The sequence below is a fragment of the Prunus avium genome, chromosome 1 (genome assembly GCF_965620075.1).
Source record: "Prunus avium chromosome 1, drPruAviu1.hap1.1, whole genome shotgun sequence".
Classification (NCBI taxonomy): domain Eukaryota; kingdom Viridiplantae; phylum Streptophyta; class Magnoliopsida; order Rosales; family Rosaceae; genus Prunus; species Prunus avium.
Window position 1 is genome coordinate 40,286,700 of NC_142284.1, and position 20,805 is coordinate 40,307,504.

The following is a 20,805-nucleotide window of genomic DNA, read 5'->3' on the forward strand; positions in this document are numbered from 1 at the left end:
CTCGGCGGTAGTGTAGGCTAACTATCGATACTCTGCCTCCGTGCTTGATCTGGAAACTATGTTCTGTTTCTTGGAACTCAAGAGACCAAGTTGGAACCAAAATAAACACAAAACCCACCCTGTAGAGTGTCGTGTATTAGGATTTCCAACATAATCCGCATTAGAGGATGCAGAAAGCTCTAGTTTACCAAGTTGATATTTAAGGCCATGGTCATATGTAGCTTTTAAATACCGTAAGATGCGCTTAACAGCTTGCCAATGAATAGTTGTGGGAGCATGCATAAACTAAAAAACTTGGTTGACAGAGTAGGCCAAGTCAGGTATGGTAATAGTGAGGTATTGCAAAGCCTCAACTATACTACGATATTCAGACGAATCAGACAATGGTTCCCAAGAATGAATACTAAGTTTTTGACCAGCCATTGATGGAGTAGATAACGGCTTGCAATTAGTGAAACTTGTTCGAACAAGAAGGTCCTTTGCATATTTGGTCCGCGTCAAATAACTTAGCAACCCCAAATCATTTTTGGAAAACAATTGACCAAGCCTACAAATCAATTTGAAACTTGGGAACTGTCATTGCTAGTGACCAAGATGTAATCCACATAAATGAGAAGATTGAGAAAAACACCCCCATGCTGATACACAAACAAACTGTAATCACACTTGGATTCTTGAAATCTCAGTTCAAGGAGAAAGTCACTAACCTCTGAAACCAAGCCCGTGGTGCTTGTTTAAAATCATAAAGTGGCCGTTGTAATTTACACACATGATTGAGATATTGAGGATCAACAAAACCCTCGGTAGCCTCATGTACACAACTTCAGTTAGAAAACCATGTAAAAAGGCATTTTGTATGTCTAATTGACGAACCTGCTAGCCCTTGGAAACCGCAAGACTAAGCACTAGTATGATGGTCATGTGCTTAACCACCGGCCTGAATGTCTATGTATAGTTAAGTCATTCCTGTTGGTGAAAACCATTCACCACTAATCGTGCCTTATATCGCTCAATGGATCCATCTGATCGCTTGGATTGCTTTTTAATCTTGAAGACCCACTTGTTCAAAAGAATATTCATTTGATTAGAAACATGGACAAGAGACCAAGTCCCACACCGTTGTAAGGCGCTGAACTTTGTAGCCATAACGTGTCTCCACTGGGACTGTTTGATTGCTTTGCTAAAACATGATGGTTTAACATCTTTAGGCTCAACTAAATCTAGACACTGATATCCCAAATGATTTAAAGAGCAACCCATGAACACACAAGACCTTGCCTTGATCGAGACTATAGTTTATTTTGATTATATGGCCTTGTGGGTGGAAAGATAGGATTGTGATTTTTCAAATTTACATGGTGGGTGGGAAGATAAGGTGGGAGGGAAAAATAAGACAAGGGGTGAAAATAGCAACACTCATATATAAAGGTTCAAGAACACTTGCATAAATGACGAGGAGGTAAATTATTCTAGCTACATAAGGGAAAGGTAAATGGGAGGTAAGTTATTTTACAATATACTAGGTAAATTATACATATATCTAATGCGGGATAGGTAAATTAATAATTTATACATAAATAATACACATATACAATCATAATGTACTTTAAAAAAAAAGAGTATATATGTACCTACACTAAAGGTGTCAAACGGACCGGACCGGCCTGACATGACACAAGCACAGCTAGTTTAAATAAGGCTCGACACAGCACGATCTGTATCTTTGGGCTGTGTAGGAACGAGGTAATTAGGTCCATTGGGTCGAGCTGACCCATGGCCCGTCGCGAGCAGTGCCGGCCTAAAATCCAACGGGCCGACTTGTTTAAAGCCCATTTATTAAATTATACTTGTTTTAGAGACCAATACCCAACAAGGAATAGACATATCTTCTATCCTAACAAACTCCGTTTTGGAAATTAGGAAGTTTCTTTATTTCATTTTCTGTAATATATTGTAATTGATTTAGGAGTAGTCTCCAAGTAAACCTAGGATTCCTTGTAGGCTTTGTAAATCTCTCTATAAATACTTAGCCTCCTGGCTCTATCAATACATAGAGAAATATTCTTCTCAACACAGTCCCCAATTTGACATGGTATCAGAGCATCGATTCTAAGTGTCTCTTTGTTTACAAACCCTAGCTGTCTAAACTCTTCATGGGTGACGCTAGCAACACCCCCCAAACAGAAGCCAAAATTCCTCCAACAGAAACCATGGATCATACTGATCCTTACTTCTTGCAATCCTTGGATCATCTGGGGCTTGTTATTGTCTCCCAACCTCTTGATGGAGATAACTACAGCACATGGCGCCGCACCATCACTATTAGTCTCAGTGCCAAAAATAAATTAGGGTTTGTTGATGGCACCATCAAATCTTTTTCTGAGAAAGATTCCAAATACCCTTTATGGCATTGCTGCAATGATATAATGATGGCTTGGTTGTTGACTGCTCTCACACCTGCCCTCGCCAACAGTGTCATCTATGCCGACACCCCTGCTGAAATTTGGAGTGATTTGTAGGATCGATTCTCTCTTGGCAATCTTACTCGTGTTTTTCAAATTCGGAGGATCATCATTGAACACAAACAAGGTCAGCAAATCGTCTGTCAATACTACACAAAATTGAAATCCCTTTTGGATGAATTGGGCTCTTATCAATCCGTACCACACTACACTTGTGAAGCCTTGAAGGTGTTGCGAGCACGCGAGGATGAAGAGCAAGTCATACAATTTTTGGTGGGTCTCAATTACTCATACACAGCCATTTGAGGCCAAATTTTATTGATGCAAACTGTTCCTTATGTTAAGAAGGCCAATTCCATGATTATGCAGGAAGAACAACAACGTGAAGTGGGAGAACACACTCTGTCTGAAGTTGCACATGCCATGAACGTGAGCAACAAGTCGTACAAGCCTCCTGGCTCCTCCTATTCCAGCAACTCCAAAGCACAAGAGACCAACTCTTCCAAACATACGGCTCAAAGAAGCAATTCACGCAAAGTTCTCTTTTGTACCTACTGTGAAGATACTACTCATCTAGTCAACAGGTGTTATTATTTGCACGGTTTTCCTACTTGGCACAAGCTTCATGGCAAAGATGTCAAGCCACCCAATCGCTCCAAGAAACCCTCTATAGCAAATCAGTCACAATCTACTCCACCACCTACTGTAGAAGGTTTCAAATTCTCCGCTGAGGAGTATGCTCAACTTAAGTCTTTGCTTCATGATGGTAAACCTCGTGCTAATTTCATAGGTAAAACCTTCTTTTCGTGCCTTCACGGGCCTATCATCCACAAATCCTTGGATACTTGATAGTGGAGCCATTGATCACATTGCGCCTCCTTCCGGGCTATCTGTTACTACCCTACTCAACCCCACTGTTGATCTTCTAGATGGGTTTCATGCAAAAATTAGTGGGCTTGGTTCCTCATCTATGGGTCCAACTTATCTATTGATGGAGTTCTTTGTGTGCCTTCCTTTCATGTTAATTTACTTTCTGTTAGCAAACTTACATCTCGTCTCAACTGTTCTGTTCACTTCTTCCCTACCTTTAGTGTCTTACAAGTCCTGACTTCGAAGAGGATGATTGGCATGGGGAAACAAGTTAATGGCTTATACTACTTGCTCACGAAAGAGAACGTCACCACTCCACCATCCACATCCAACATCACCATATGCCACCTCAATCACAAATTCGCTGTTCTCTGGCATCAACGCTTAGGTCATCCCTCCAAAGAACCATCCAAATTTTTGTCTCAAACAATTTCTGGAATTTTATTTGATTTGCGCTATCATTGTGATGTATGCCCTTTAGCTAAGCAAACTCGTTTGCCTTTTTCTTCCAGTTCAATAAAAACTGCTCGTCCTTTTGATTTAATTCATTATGATATTTGAGGTCCTCACCGCATTGCATCTCATTCGGGTGCACGATACTTCCTCACCATTGTTGATGATTACACACGCTACACTTGGCTTCACCTCATGCATCACAAATCTAACACACAACAAATTCTCAAGAATTTCTTTGCTTATGTCTACAATCACTTTCTTTGGTGAACATGGCATCACTGTTCAACGCTCATGCCTTTCCACTCCATAACAAAATGGAGTGGTTGAACGCAAACATATGCACTTACTTAATGTTGGTCGAGCTCTTCAATTTCAAGCTCATCTTCCTCTTCCTTTTTAGGGAGAAAGTGTTCTCACCGCTGCCTACCTCATCAATTGCCTCCCACACCTACCCTAAACAAAAAATCACCATATGAAATGCTTCACCAAACACCTTCCACATATACTTATCTTTGTGTCTTTGGGTGCCTTTGTTATGCTACCAACACCAACTCACCTTCCAAATTTTCACCTAGGGCTCGTCCTTGTGTCTTTATGGGATATCCATTAGGCCAAAAGGCTTATAGAGTTTATGAACTTTCCACACACAAGTTGTTCTCTACCCGTGACATCGTGTTTCATGAACATGTCTTTCCTTACCACACCTCATTATCAAACACACATCCCATTGCTTCCGCACCTTTTCCTAACCCGTTTCTAGACATATTTCCCTTTGAAACACAATCCCACCCTCAAACAACGTCCACAAACATGAACTGCCCAGAAACAATCGATCGCCCATCCTCTGGCGATCGATTGCACCTCTCACGACGATCGATCGCCCTGTGACATCGACACTATTCCTGACTCTCCTTCACTAGAAACGTCCCAACCTTTCCACCACTTTGCTGTAGCCAACGTGTGTCTCAACCATCCATTCTCTTACGTGATTTTCACTGCAATCAAGCTACAAATGGGCCATCATCTTCCAAGAAGTCAGGCACACGGTTTCCTTTGTCCAATTACATTTCTTACACCTCTTTATCTCTTTCAAACAAAGCTTTTGTTAACCAAATTTCAAGTGCTGTTGAGCCCATTTCTTATGCTTAGGCTTCACTCGACCCTCACTGGCGTACCGCTATGGATGTTGAACTACAAGCGCTTGCCCAACAAATCACTTGGTCATTGGTTCCACTCCCATCTGGCAAGCGTGCAATTGGCAGTCGGTGGGTGTATTGGATCAAGTACAATTTTGATGGTTCTATTGAGCGTTACAAAGCTCATCTTGTTGCCAAAGGCTTTACTCAATGAGAAGGCCTTGATTTTATGGAAACCTTTGCTCCTGTTGTGAAATTGGTCACTGTTCATTGTGTACTAGCCATTGCTTCTGTTTATCAGTAGCCTCTTTATTAGATGGATGTTAACAATGCATTTCTCCATGGTGATCTCTATGAAGAAGTTTACATGACCCCTTCTCCGAGCCTTTGTCGACAAAGGGATAGTACTTTGGTTTGTCGACTACACAAGTCCCTTTATGGTCTCAAACAAGCTCCTCGCAATTGGTTTTACAAGTTTTCTGTTGCCATTCAGAAAGCAAGATTTACACAATCTCTCTCAAATTATTCTCTCTTTACTCGTACTTGTGGTACATCATTTACTGTTGTTTTAATCTATGTTGATGACATGGTGATCACAGGCAATGACGAGAATGCTATACATAACTTGAAGTCTTTTCTTCATAATCAGTTTCACATTAAAGATTTGGGACATTTGAAGTATTTTCTTGGGCTAGAGATTGCAAGATCAAAGGTGAGAATGGCGATCTCCCAACGAAAGTACACACTTGATATACTCGATGATGCAGGTATTCTAGGTGCTCAACTAGTAGACTTCAATGGAGCAAAACTTAAAGCTCACAAACAGTGATGGTGAAGTGCTCAACGATCCTTCGCGGTTTAGACGATTGGTGGGAAGATTAATCTACCTTACAATCACTTAACCATAGATTACTTATGCAGTCAACATTCTGAGCCAATTTATGCATCAACCGGGGAAACCACATGTGGATGCCACTTTACGTGTTCTTCGCTATTTGAAAGGTAGTCAAGGTCAAGGATTACTTTTCCCTTCAAACAACAAGTTGCATTTGATATGTTATTGTGATTCTAATTGGGCAAACTGCCCCATGACAAGAAGATCCACTTCAGGCTACTGTGTTTTTCTTGGGAATTCACTCATATCATGTAAGATAAAGAAACAGAAAATGATATCTCGTTCATATGCTGAAGCGTAATATCGTTCCATGGCAACTGCTACTTGTGAGCTAACTTGGTTGCGATATCTCGCTCATCCACTTCAGCTCTTCATATTGCCGCCAATCCCGTTTACCACGAACGCACGAAACACATTGAGATTGATGGTCACGTGGTTTGAGAGAAGATACAAGCTGGACAGATTGCTGCCTCCTTTGTTCCATCAGCGTCATAGTTAGCAGATTTGTTCACAAAAACCCTTGGAAGTAATACTTTTCACACTCTTGTACGCAAGTTGGTCATTCTTGATATCCATGCTCCAGCTTGAGAGGGGAGTGTTGGAAATTAGGAATTTTTAAATTTCCTTTTCTGTAATTGATTGTAATTGATTTAAGAGTAGTCTCCAAGTAAACCTAGGATTCCTTTTAGGCTTTGTAAATCTCTCTGTAAATACTTAGCCTTCTGGCTCTATCAATACATAGAGAAATATTCTTCTCAACACAGTCTCCAATTTGACACTCCCTAATAAAAAACTTAACCATAATTAATGCACCTATTGGTTGAAATTGTTATGCTAGAGGAAATTTAGGGATTTTAAACAAAAAATTAAGAGTGCTGCTAAACCAACCTTAAAATTAACTGTGTACACCCCACTACCAAACTATTTATTGAATTACTAATTTACCCTAATATAAAATGACCAAAAAGGATATATTGAATTGTGAAAAAAAATATAATTTAAATAAGTAAACCCTACTCACCATATTCAACCCTAATCAAGGGAGCATTTTTACTCACCACTTTAGCCCAATGTGTACCCTCACCACTCTTCTTAAAAATTGACATCCCTCTTCTCTTGGCCTTTTGGGTTCGTATACGAATGAGCGTAAGATATAGGTGACCACGAGGTTCCATCTTCTGCCCCAGAGTTTTGCAAAGAAGTGGCGAGGTATGCTTCGGTGAAATGGGATTTGATATCTAAACCCAAGAGGCTCCAAGCGAGGGTTGCTACAATGATTAGTTGGATTTCTAGAAGAAGGTATATGTACAAGCAATGAAGACGAGCTTTGGGTGGATGTGCTGACTGCAACTAAGGACACCAATTACAATGGCCAAAAGGAAGCCCTTAATTACATGATTTAGGAGCAAATTGTGTCCTTCGACATTTGTATAGGGTTATGGTGGAGATGGGTTAGTTTCAATTTTAGGATTTTGAGATTTTGGAGGTGGGTTTTCTCTATTTATATGGGATTTTGAGGAGGATGGGTTGGTTTGCAGGGCACAAGTTCAATCCAAAAATAATAAATAAATAAATAAAATCATTAGGATTTATAAGAAGCAAGCTTTGAATTAAAGGAGCTAGCAAATCTACTCCAACAGCAGCTTACAAAATTAAATTTTTTGATACAGCTTACGAATTCATGAAAAAAGAGAAACCTAGATTGGTAGTCACTCACCGTTGAATATAAATTCAACGGTTCACTCACTCTTGCACTCCTTTTAAAAAACTTTTTTAAACCATTGGATTAATATCCAACGGTGGGTGACCACAATCTCTTGGACTCATGTGGTCCAAGAGATCGGGATGGGTGTTGTGTGATATAGTGTATTAGGGTATACTAGGGGTATTTTTTTTATAGTTAAATATGTTGTACATAGTTAATTTTACATTTTCATTTAAATATTAGGGTGTACTTAGATCGTAGGGTGTACTAAGTTAATTTTAGGGTATACTGCCGAATTGCCCCCTGAACTTGTACATAACTCTCAATTTACCCCCCGACCTTTTTTTTAGCGAATTAAAGGCTTGAATTAAATTTTATTATCAATGTTCCCCCCACCGTCAAAATTCGAACATTTCATCCATTAATCCGTCTATTTGACCCATGTTGACTCTTTGTTGAGGGTTATTTTCGTCATTCAGCGCGGATTGAATTAGCAACCTCTCTCACCCACTTTGCACATCGCTTTTAGATTGGTAGGGTTAGAAAGGTACCGAATCGAGGGTGGGAAAAAGGACAAAATCGAAGGTTGGAGAGGGACGAAATCAAGGGAATCTGAAAGCTTTTTCATAAAGCTTCTTTTGGCTCTGTTGATTCGACGCAACATGAGTCTGGATGTGTTGCCTCTGCAGGTGCGGAACAGAGGGCCTCCTCCCAAGTACAGTAAGTAATCGCTTTTCCCAATTTGAAATTGTTTAAGCTTGTGTGGTCCTTGGTCTGTCGGTTGTTTGTACATTTTGTGGTGTTGTTTGATATGCTTTTTTGAATATGAAATACTTGTGGTCCCGAAGCATTTGTGTTGTTTTGTCTGCATAATTGTAGGCGGACCTGAGTCAATTTCAAGTTTAGAATGGTAGTTGGGCAGTAAAGATAAGTTGGTTTGATAAAATAGTGGTTTTATATATGATTTTCTGTTTTTTTAGGTGATCCAGATTTGTTCTCCTTAGAAATTCACCATGGAGGTTATATTTTAGAGGGGAAGTATGTTTAGGGTAAGGTTACATGGGCAGACGACTGTAATGCTGACCACCTGTCAATGCTTGACCTATTTGATGTTGCTATCTGATTAGGATATGACCATAAAAAAATACAGTACCACTACTAGAACAAAAGAAGGGGGTTTGTTCCAATTGAAGTAGATGCCCATGTAGTTGAGTTTGTGGAGCATACACCTACCTCTAGAGTTCAACCTTTATATCTCTCATATAAGCATCAACCACATTTCCCAGAGAGCCAGGCATCTGCATGTACTCCACAATTGGGGTTGGAAGTAGAAGTTGAAACTGAAACTGATGTTGGTGAGTTGGGGAACCAGTTTGTAGAAGTGGATGTTGATTTAGATGATGATGGTGATAATGAGGTAGATAATGAGGGTGATAATGAGGCAGATGACAGTGAAGATGATGAGGTTGAATATGATGATAGTGGAGAAGAGGCTGAAGATGATGATAGTGAGATAGACATTGAGTTGATTGACTTTGAGTTTGAGCAGTCAGATGAAGAAGGGTTGAAGACAGTCTTGGAAGAGGATGATAACTTGTTTGATAAACATGTAGTTGATGAAGAAAATGAAGAATACAATGAAGAACTTGGTGAGGTTGACAGTGAAGACTACAATACCGACGAACTTGTAAGTTTTGATGAAGAATCTGATGAGGATGAAGTTGTGAAAAACCGTAGCCGCATAAGAAAAGCTCCTAGGTTTAAGCAGTTTAGAAGAGAATCTGATTTGCTGAAGCCAACATTTCATTTGGGAATGGAATTTACGAACATGGAGCAGTGTAGGGAAGCAATAAGGTATTATGCAGTTTCATGTGCAAGGCCATTGAAGTGGGTGAGGAATGATTCGTATAGGGTGAGGCTCAAATGTGAAGGAGATAATAAACAAAAGGTTCCATGTCCATGGATGCTATATGCTTCTCATGTGGGGAAAGGTCCAACTATAAGGATTAAGACATATGTTCCAAGGCATACATGTGGAAGGAGGCAAAGAACCAAGTATGCCACTTCATCATGGTTGTCTGAGAGGTTTGATGAGGAGTTAAGAGATAATCCCAATATGAAAGTGACAGATTTCATGAAGTTAATAAGGAAACAATATGCCATAGATGTAAATGAGGCTCAAGTTTATAAAGCCAAGAGTTTTGCAAAACTCAGAATTCAAGGTAGTATTCAAGAGCAATATGGTAAGTTGTGGGATTATTGTGAGGAGTTAAAGAGCAATAACCCTGGAAGTACAGTCATTGTGAAGACTGATTTGCAGGGTGAGAATCCTATTTTTAAGAGGATTTATATATGTTTTGGAGTACTTAAAAAAGGATTTGTGAAAGGATGTAGATAAGTGGTGGGTTTTGATGGGTGCCATGTTAAGGGTTCTCATCCAGGACAAATTCTAAGTGCAGTTGGGGTTGATAGAAATAATGGGATGTATCCAATTGCTTTTGCTGTTGTTGAAGTTGAAAACACAGAGACTTGGAGTTGGTTCTTTGACATATTCTTTCAAGATGTAGGTATTCAAAATGGCAATGGGTGGGTTTTCATTATTGATAAGCAAAAGGGTTTAGGGAATGCCCTTCATGCTTTGATGCCCAATGCTGAGCACAGGCATTGTGTGAGGCACTTGCACAATAATTTCAAGCTTGCAGGCCATACTAGTAATGCTTTGAAGCAGAGGTTGTGGGCAACATCTAGGGCAACAATAATACCTGTATTTGAAGCTGAAATGGAGCAGATGTTGGGTCAATTTGAGGCAGCTTATAAGTGGCTTGAGGAGAGACCAACTGCTCATTGGAGTAGATCACACTTTAGTACCAAAGTGTGATATACTTCTAAACAACTTGTGTGAGTGTTTTAATGCTGCAATTCTAGAAGCAAGGGATAAGCCCATTGTTACTCTTTTGGAGAGAATTAGAACCTACTTGATGCTTAGAATGGCTAGACTTAGAGAGACAGTGTGACCCCATGAGGTTGGTCCAAGAATATTTGCTATTGTGGAGAAGAATTCAATTGAAAGTGGCCATTGCATAGCTTCGTATTCTGGTGGGGGGAAGTATCAAGTTAATAGCATGTTGGGAGCTATGTTTGTTGTGGATTTAGAAAGGCATACATGTACCTGCAGAAAATGGGACTTAAGTGGAATTCCTTGTCCACATGCCTTGGCTGCAATAGCAAAGAGTGAGCACAGACCTCTGGATTTTGTGCATGCATTTTACAAAAGGCCGGCATATGATAGGGCTTATGAGGGCTATATATCTCCAATGCCTAGTCAAGCATATTGGAAAAAAACAAGGCATGTACCCAACCAGGAAGGCCCAAACTTAGCAGAAATAAAGAACTTGATGAAATACCAAAAGGGGCAACAAAACTTAAAAGGTATGGCATTGTAATGACATGTCGCAACTGTGGACAAGAAGGTCACAATTTTGCTGGTTGTCCCCAAAATGGACAGGTTAGAATTGTTCTTAATTTATTTGTTTACACATTTCATTTGTTGAAAATGGCTACGTTAACATGTGATTGGATTGTTTTTGCTATGTTAACATGTGATTTGTTGTTCTTGACAATGAAGGGGCAACCTAGAGGTGCTAGAGCAAGAGGTGGTAGAAGGGGAAGATGAGTTGTAAGGGGAAGAGGAGCTGCAACTCGTAATGGAGGTGTTGATACTGCAAGTGTCAATGCAAGTGGAACAACAACTGCAAGTGGAACAACAACTGTCAGGGGCAGAGGTGTTATGAGAGGCAAAGGTGTTGTGAGTGAACAACAACAAACTCAGGCCAGACCAAAGTTTAATGTAAGTTCTTGGATTATTGTGGTGTGTTTTGAATCAATCATTGCATCATTGAAGGCTTAAGGGATCTATGCTTGCAACATGTGAAAAGAGGAGCTCATGCCCCCCATGCCATAAGGAAGACCAATCTATTTGCTGGTTCACAACCTGCCCAAGGTTCAAGTTCCCAACATGTGAAACCTTCAAGTTCAGAAGCTCATTCACAACCTACCCAAAGTTCACAAGGTCCTTCACAACCTGCCCAAAGTTCACAAGCTCATCAAGGTTCAAGTTCACAACCTCAACCAATGGTAACTTCTCCAAAAAGGCCTAGGTTAAAATCTCCAGCAAAACAAATAAGGCCATGGAGTTTAGTCAGCAATTTGAAGTGAATGGTTGAAGAGTTGTGATGTTTATTTTGGTGTTCTGGATCATTTTGGTTTGCAATCTATTTGCTAGTATATTTTTGAATTGATTTTGATTTGAAGTGAATGGATGAAGATGTATTTTTGAAACTGAATTTGGACAAGCTTTGATGTAATCACATGTGAATTCAAATGTTGAATTTTGACATACTTTGAAGTGCAGTTCATTTGGTGTCATAGTTACTATTTCAATGGTCAAAATGACAACTTGCATTTTCATTCACCAAAACAATTCTTACATTGATTACAATGGTCACAACACTCAGAATTGCCAATTACACACCCTTTCTTACCCTTACAAAAACCCAATCACTCATCTCTTTCTAGCCATTACAAATTGCCAATTACCCATCTATTTCTACCCCAAACACCCATCCCTTTCTAACCATTGCAAAATGCCAACCACCCATCCCTTTCTAACCCTTACAAAAACTTACAATATGCCAAGCAGTGCCATATACCAAAATGCCAACTACCCATCCCTTTCTACACCTGCCCATTGGTGCCTTTATCTTCATTCGAAATCAAGCACATAATAACCCCAAACATGCACAATGACACCCAAAACCATGGGTTTTTCAGCTTCGAATTCCCTTTCTTTTTTTATGCTTCCAACTTGTTAATTCTCCTCAACAGTCCTGGAATTATTTGCTTAGATCTATTGCACATAACAGGGTCACCCCACTCCCACATTTGACAACGTTTCTGCAAACACAGAGTTTTAAAAGGTGAAAACTCAAAACTGCAAATTTGAAACCCAAACTTCAAAATTTAACTCACCTGCGCACAAACATAAAATCTTCGTCCTGGATGTGAAGAGGTCCAAGAAGTCTGAATATTTGCAACCTTCCCACAGTAGCAGACCCGTGATGGCAACATCCATGAATTGCCATCTTTCAACTCTGAACTCCCCCTGTGTGACCCATCAACGCTGCCAGATAAGTTCGTCCTCATCTCTCTCTCTCTCTCTCTCTCTCTCACCAACCTTCGATTTCGTCCCTCTCCAACCTTTGATTTCGTCCTTTTTCCCGCCCTCGATTCGGTACCTTTCTAACCCTACCAATCTGAAAGCGATGTGCGAAGTATGTGAGAGAGGTTACTAATTCAATCCATGCTGAATGATGAAAATAACCCTCACACAAAGAGTCAATGTGGGTCAAATAGACGGATTAATGGATGAAATGTTCGAATTTTAACGGTGGGGGGAACATTGATAATACAATTTAATTCAAGCCTTTAATTTGCTAAAAAAAAGGTCGGGGGGGTAAATTGAGAGTTATGTACAAGTTCAGGGGGCAATTTGGCAGTATACCCTTAATTTTAGGGTTTGTTTAGTGTGGGAACATATATTTCGGAAGCCAATAAGAAGATGACACGTGGAAAAAAGAATATTACTTAGGTCAACTAATTACCCTATTAAATCCTAGGGTAAACTGCCGAATTACCCTATGAACTTGTACATAACTATCAATTTACCCAAGGATCTTTTTTTTTAGTAAATTAAGGGTTCGAATTAAATTTTATTATCAATGTTCCCCCCACCGTCAAAATTCCCACATTTCATCCATTAATCCATTAATTCGTCCATTTGAGGGTTATTTTGGTCATTCCCAGTTTGGTAGGGTTGGACAGCCACCATCTCCATGTCGATATCTCCCTCATTCCCTTTCCCCTTCTTGGACCTGCAACAACCCCACCCCACCCACCCTTCGCACCATTGCCTAGCCCACCTAAAAAAAAAATTCACAGCACACCCATCCCTCCCAAAAAAAGAAAAAAAAGACCAGACCCATACCTGCAACTCACGACCACCTCAAGCACAAAATCAAACCTGACCCAAATTTGTTAAACCTCTTTCTAATAGCTTGGTCTGGTGTGCTGGTTTGGGAATCTTCCCTTCAAATATGGTGATTTCATTTTGAGATGAGACATTAGTCCAAAGGTATGAATTTCTGAGCTTCTGGGTTTGTTTAGTTTAATCATTTTGTATTTGACTGGGTTTCATGAATTGAAAAGGAGAAACTAGGTTTGATGAGTAAAAGAAATACAAGAACTTTTTTTGGGTTTGATTAATTGAAGGAGAAAGATGCCTGGGTAAGGATTGATTCAATTGATGGGGTTGCGTTACTGGCTGTCGGAGAAAGGGGAGGGATCGAGTGGGTAAGGTTAGTGGCTGTCCAACCTTACCAAACTGAGCGAGATGTGAGAAGTGTGTGAAGTGTGAGAACTGACCTATTTAACCGTGGGTAATTAAAACCACTTGGGAATGACCAAAACAACCCTCAAATGAACGGATTACTGGATGAAATGTGGGAATTTTGACGGTGGGGGGAACATTGATAATTAAATTTAATTCGAGCCCTTAATTTACTAAAAAAAAGGTCATGAGATAAATTGATAGTTATGTACAAGTTCAGGGGGCGATTTGGCAGTTTACCCAAAATTCTATTTAATTAGCGAATTATCTTTGATTTAAGATAAGAGTACCTCCCTATATCAAGGAACCAATTTCAAGCAAATTTCTTTGATTAACTCCTATAATATTTTTGGATAAGAATAATCCTAATTAAATAAGGGTTATTCTTCAAACCCTAGCCAAGCAAGGAGACTATAAATACATGGTTACACAACATACATGAGGTAATTTTGAAACCATAGAGAAATCACTCTCACTCTCTTTCTCTCTTCCCATCCATCTCTCTTCTCTCTCTGTCTTCTTGTCCCTCTCTCTTCTCTCTCTCTCTTGCAAGGGTTCCAGGCACCACACACGGCTAAGGCAGCCCGGCTCTCCCCGTGAGAGAAAACTCCGACCTTTCTATTATCTTCTCATCTTTCTCAAGATCATTTAACTGACTTAGGCATTGAAGGGAATTTGGCCAACACTCCCCAGGCAAAGGTGGAGCCAATGAATGCCTACAAGGGTCAGCTGACCCTCCTAAAATTCCTTAAATAACCCTACATTCAATACTTTTTACCTGTTGTATATAAATTATTATTAAAATATGACCATTCTCAGCTTTCGTTTTTTCTTTTCTTTACTTTTATTTAATAACTTCTTAATTAAAGAACTACTAACCTAAAAACTAAAGCATACAACCTTTTGCACTGCTTAAATTAACCCTATTCTATTTCAACTTTGCACTGCGTGAATTAAACCTATTCTATTTCAAGCCTTCGTTTGCATCAATTATTCAATTCTTTTTTTCTCTCCAACTCTACAGTTAATTCTCTACAAGAATTCAACTTTGTTTCATTGAATTGTGACGACTAATCCAGTAAGTCTTTAACCATAATAGTGTAATTTTTTTTTGGTGTAGTTTTTTATTTTTTTATTTTTATAGTTTATTGTATTTGTGGTCTGTTAATTAGTTATTTATTTATTATATCAAATCAAGAACAAAAATCTTTATATGATTCTTCATCATCTGATTTTTGAAATTTACTTTTAAAACAGTTATGGAGAAATATTTTAAAAGAAAAGCGATAGATTGTCACCTCCTCTAAGAACAGATGCATTAAATCATGGTACTGCAAAATTTCAATGTGAGGAAATCGATCTGGCTGATCTTCCTTCAAATCCTAGGCTACGAACTCGATTTTTGGATTACAATCCTACTGTCCAAGATCAAGTGCGCAGAGCTTATTTGCAAAGGGGTCCTTGCCAACCTAAAAAACACAATTTTCCTCTAACGAATTTTAGTAATACAATTCGAAGGTTTAACCCTGCTTAGTTTGATGAATATGCTAGTTGGTTGGAGTATAGTATTGCAAAAGATGCTGCATATTGTCTATATTGTTATCTCTTGAAACCAAATAATGGAGAACAAGCTGGTGGTGATTCCTTTGTGGGTGAAGGGTTTAAAAATTGGAAGAAAAAAGAAGAGCTAAAAATTCATGTTGGAGGCACTAATAGTGCACACAACCATGCTAGGCGAATGTGTGAAGCTCTATTAAATCAGAAGCAACATGTTGAGACATTTTTTTTCAAACAATCACATCAAGATCGAAGTGATTATCGTATTCGGTTAAATGCATCAATTGACTGTATTCGATATCTTCTATGACAAGGGATGTCATTTCATGGTCATGATCAAGGTATTAAATATCGATAATATCCCCGATATTATCCCGATAATATCTGATTTTTGGGGGTCCGATATTTTAACAACTAACCATAGTGTTATCGTCAATATATCGATATTATCCCAATATTATCCCGATAATATTGGGAAGATATTTTCAACATTTTTATGAATGATTTGGGCAATATATCGAGATATTATCGATAATATCCCGATACGAAACCCAAAAATATTTATATACATGGTATTTGTGAAAACCATTTTACTCCTTCAACACCTTAACCACCATCACTTATGTTTTTGTGAAAATACTAAAAAATATATATATATATATATATATATACATGGTTTTGTTTTGAATTCTTTTTGCAAGAAACAAATTTTCACATGAGATGAGTAGTAACTATGGTTATACTCATAACCAACCATTTCCCTACCCTTCATATCCCATTCATGTTGGGATGGAATCAAGCGACTCATGGAAAGAATCCGAGACTCAATCTTCAAATGATTTTGCTTATGGACAACGTCAACCAATCTCGGATCCATATGGGTGGCATGTTAACAATTACATGCAAAACTATTTTGGGGATTTATCATTTGATGACTACTCTTCAAAATATACTTACTCTACACATAGAGATGATGAAGATAGTGAAAATTTTGAACCTCATAGGAACTCTATGTGGTACTAAGTCACTCATGTATCTTACCATGCAATGTATAAAGTGTAATATATTGTAGTAATTCATTATATATAAATGATTATGGTGTGTTTAATCTTCTTTCATTAATTACTACATATTTTCTACACTTACGGTGTTTGCCAGCTTGCTATATAATCAACTTAAATCAGTTAAATCCATCATGCAATGCATTTCCTTCCAATTTTTTGTGATAAACTAATAGATAATTGACTAAATAAACATCCTGCAAAGTTTCAATAAAAATTTCCAAGTTTTTCTTACAATTTCCGTGGTTTTTATTCAATTTTTTCCGATACCGATAATATCCCGATATTTCCTGCGATATTTCCGTGTTTTTTGACTTCCGATATTTAAGACCTTGGTCATGATGAATTTGATGATTCAAATAACAAAGGTAACTTTCTTGAACTTTTGCACTAGTATTCTAATAGAAATGAGGAAGTGAAGAAAGTTGTATTGAAAAATGCTTCTGCAAATCTTAAGTTAACATCACTCGATACAAAAAGGATATTGTGAATGCTGCCGCAATTGAAACTTTAAATAAAATTATTGGAGATGTTGGTAACTCATTATTTTCAATTCTTATTGACGAGTCTTGTGATATATCTGGAAAAGAACAGATGGCCATTGTATTGCGATATGTATGCAAGGGACATAGAATTGAGCGATTTGTTGGTGTTGAGCATGTTAATGATACTACTGCTTTGTCACTTAAGAAGGCAATTGATAATTTCTTTTTGAGAAATAAATTGAGCACATCTAGGTTGCATGGCCAAGGCTATGATGGTGCCAGTAATATGCGGGGATAATTCAATAGTCTTAAAACTCATATTTTGAAGGAAAATGAGTTTGCTTATTATGTTCATTGTTTTGCTCATCAACTTCAATTAGCTCTTGTGTCTCTAGCAAAGAATCATATCAAAATCGATGATCTTTTCACTTTGGTTTCTAATTTGGTGAATGTTGTTGGAGGCTCCTCTAAACGTCGTGATTTTCTTTGAGAGAAACAAGCTAGCAAGGTTATTGAAGCACTTGATAGTGGAGAGATTTCAAGTGGGAGGGGCTTAATTCAAGAAATCACTGTTAAACGAGCAGGTGAAACAAGATGGAGCTCTCATTATGGTACTTTGATAAGTATCATCAATTCCATCTATAATTGAATTGCTTGAGGAACTTAAGGTGAATGCATCGAAAATTGATCAGAAACATGAGGCAACCAAGTTATTAGATTGGCTGGAATCATTTGATTTTGCATTCAGTCTACATCTTATGAAAAATTTGTTGGGAATTACTCATCAGTTTAAAAAATAATAATAATAAACCAAAGGATTAGGCGAGATTAGCTCCTCAGTATCGGTCATCGGATGCACAAACATCCACCACCCTCAAAGAGGGGACCAACACCTTGGAAGCCCCCCCCGCCCGGTCCCCTTGATCATAATTTATTAATAAGAAACAAAAACATAAAAGAACAACAAGGGGGACCGAACCAAACCTTGCAGAAGAGAAAGACAATGACAGAAAAGCACAACAACATGCTGACCTAAGAGACCAAAACTCTAAAAGAGTAAACAAAAGAACCTAGGAGAACTGGTAATTAGGCATGCCCAGCCAGTCCCGCTGACAAAAAGGAAAAATAAAAGAAGGTGCAGTATCCCACCAAATTAAACCAGAGCCCAAAGCACCATGATTCGCCAAAGCATCAGCAGCATGATTACCCTCACGAAAGATATGAGAAATCTTAAATGACATGTGTTGGAGACGATGCAAGCAATTTTGCCAATCAACTCGTAGAAGCCAAGGGACCAAATGTGGAGAGTGAAAGAATTTAGTAACTAACAACGAATCAGTTTCAATCCAAACATTATGCCAAGCATGTAGCCAAGCAAGCTCAATGACCTTTATAACCGCTAAAACTTCAGCATGAACTGCACTAGGAACATCTAAATTGGCCAAAAATGCCCCAAGAACATGGCCCTGATAATCACGAAACACACCACCACTACATGCTTTACTAGAGTCACTTTTGCGAGCTCCATCAGTATTAATTTTGACAGATCCAAAACAAGGGGGATGCCACATAACTGTTGCGTAGATACAGCTGCACCAAAATGGATTCAGTTGCATCCTCAACTTGTGATACTCGCAAGTGCACGAGCCGTTCGGTAGTATAGCGTATGTAAGTGTGAGGTCGATCCCACGAGGATTGGTGATTGAATGATTCAATTCATTTTCCCTACACAAAACAGAAATGAAAAAGAAGGGAAATAAATAAAACAAGGAAGAAAGAAAATAACTAACTCAAGCAGATAAGTTCCCAAGTTCAATTAGATTAACGGATTGATTCTAGCTAATGTATGATTAAGCCATGGTGTGTGGTCATAACCTTGTGTTCCTAATTCCCTAATTTGATCATTTGTTGTCTAACCTAAAATTAAGCATTAGGAACCCATTAAGCATAGAAGAACAATTTAAACAACCAAGCATGTATCTAATCCCTGTTGTCGAATGTCCATACATACTCTTCCTATTCATAGTTCAATTCGAATTAAAGCATGGTGTATACTCTTAATTCAAACCAAGATAGCTAACATGCAAGCCTTAATGGTGATCAATCATTCAAACTAGCATATTAACTTATAAGCATAATGAATAAGAACATGAATCATAATTGAAACTTGGAAACTAATCAAACTTGAGACTAAAGAAAAGAATTTACATAATGAAAAGTAAAGTGGAACTAAGAAAAACTTAAGGAAAATTTCAACACAAAAGATTTCATTACAACAATTGAAAACTAGAAAGAGAAACTAAGAGAATTTGAGGGAGAGAAGGGAAGGGAGCTCTAGAGAAGTGTTTGAGAGCTCCCCCCCTTGGGGTGTGTTTACAAGCTTGGGAAACCTCACTATATATAGGCCTAAGGAAGCTGAAAATCTGAATTAAGTATGGCTAATGCATACAACACTTTGTTTTATAAAATCTGAAATGGTTGATGCACTTCACTAATAAATCCCACCAGCAGCCCTAGCTCATCTTCATGTCATCATGACCAAGCTTCCAACCAGAAATAATAGCTCATCCTGAGGTCAGCATGACCAGCAACTTCAAGGGCTTACGAATTGGGCTTCCCTTAAGCAAATTAAGACTTTAAGCACTCAAACTTGAAGTTCAGAATGTCTTCTTTCCAGCCATATATCATTTGGGCCAATCCAAGGTCGGAGGAGGAAGTTAAGGCCAAAACAAATTGCTAACTCATTTTGCGCGCTGATAAAATCCATCCTGAGCATGGCTTTGTGTTTGCTAGGTAACAGACTCCACAATTATCCAATGGGGCTGAATTTCGGATATGTTCTAGTATACACCCATTGGAACAACTTTCATGAAGAATGTGGCCTCATCCGAGCTATGTAGGTTGCTGAAACAAAGCTTGCAATATGACCTACGAAACTGGGCTGGCAGGGGACTGTAGCCAAAATTGAGTTTGTCTTTAAGCTCTTCATCCATTCATCCAAATTAGGCCCTAACATGCATGGATTGCATCATTTACTATCCAAAGCCATCATTATTACCTAAAGCTCAATGAACTGAAAGATAAACACAAAAAGGATTAAAAGCACAAGTTTAACTAAAAAACATAACCAAATCATAAGCTAGAAGGGTACAAAATGATATACAATTATGAACCGATCAAATACCCCCAAACCTAGATTTTGCTAGTCCTCGAGCAAAACAACACAAAACAAAGTTAAAAACAAAACAAGAAGTTAACTAGACCACTTTCGTAGGTAACTCGATTGCATTGAGCGAATGCAACAAGCCTTTAAACCTCTAGGCATCCCTAGTAGGAGGAGTTGTGTCTCCTGAGGGTTTAACAGTTACGATACCCACAAACGTTTTTCTAACTCTACAAAACAAAATGGTTAGAAAACTTATTAGATTTGTTAGTTCTTAAGCAAAACCAAAACCAAAAACAAACATAAAAATAAAAACAAAACACAAAACACAAAAAACAAAAAAAAAACAAAAATCAAAATAAAAACTCAAAACAATCTTTCCGAACATTTTGTGAAGAGAAATGACTCATGCACATGACTTAAACGTTTTGACAATAAAAGCTCAATTTTAGACATTATTCACAAAGCGGCAAAGTTCAAAACATAATATGCTCAAAGTGTAGTAGTGTGATAGCCAAATGCAACAAATTCCCCAATCTTAGTTTCCACACAATTTCAAAAATCATACCA

The 20,805-nt window shown here is 38.4% G+C and overlaps 1 protein-coding gene and 2 pseudogenes across 1 annotated transcript; all 3 read left to right on the forward strand.

Annotated features, from left to right (window-relative positions):
• Window positions 1-2,210: 2,210 nt before the first annotated feature.
• On the forward strand, window positions 2,211-2,519 carry LOC148297824 (uncharacterized). The gene has a single exon (XM_088248498.1). It carries the CDS (start codon window positions 2,211-2,213, stop codon window positions 2,517-2,519), a length of 309 nt encoding a protein of 102 aa, XP_088104624.1.
• Window positions 2,520-5,240: 2,721 nt separating this feature from the next.
• Window positions 5,241-11,197, forward strand: LOC148297825 (uncharacterized; annotated as a pseudogene).
• Window positions 11,198-11,228: 31 nt separating this feature from the next.
• LOC148297826 (uncharacterized) lies at window positions 11,229-17,370 on the forward strand (annotated as a pseudogene).
• Window positions 17,371-20,805: the final 3,435 nt, after the last annotated feature.

Bases quoted from the DNA above. Each gene is read 5' to 3' on its own strand.
- LOC148297824 (XM_088248498.1), top strand. From the start codon at position 2,211: ATGGATCATACTGATCCTTACTTCTTGCAATCCTTGGATCATCTGGGG.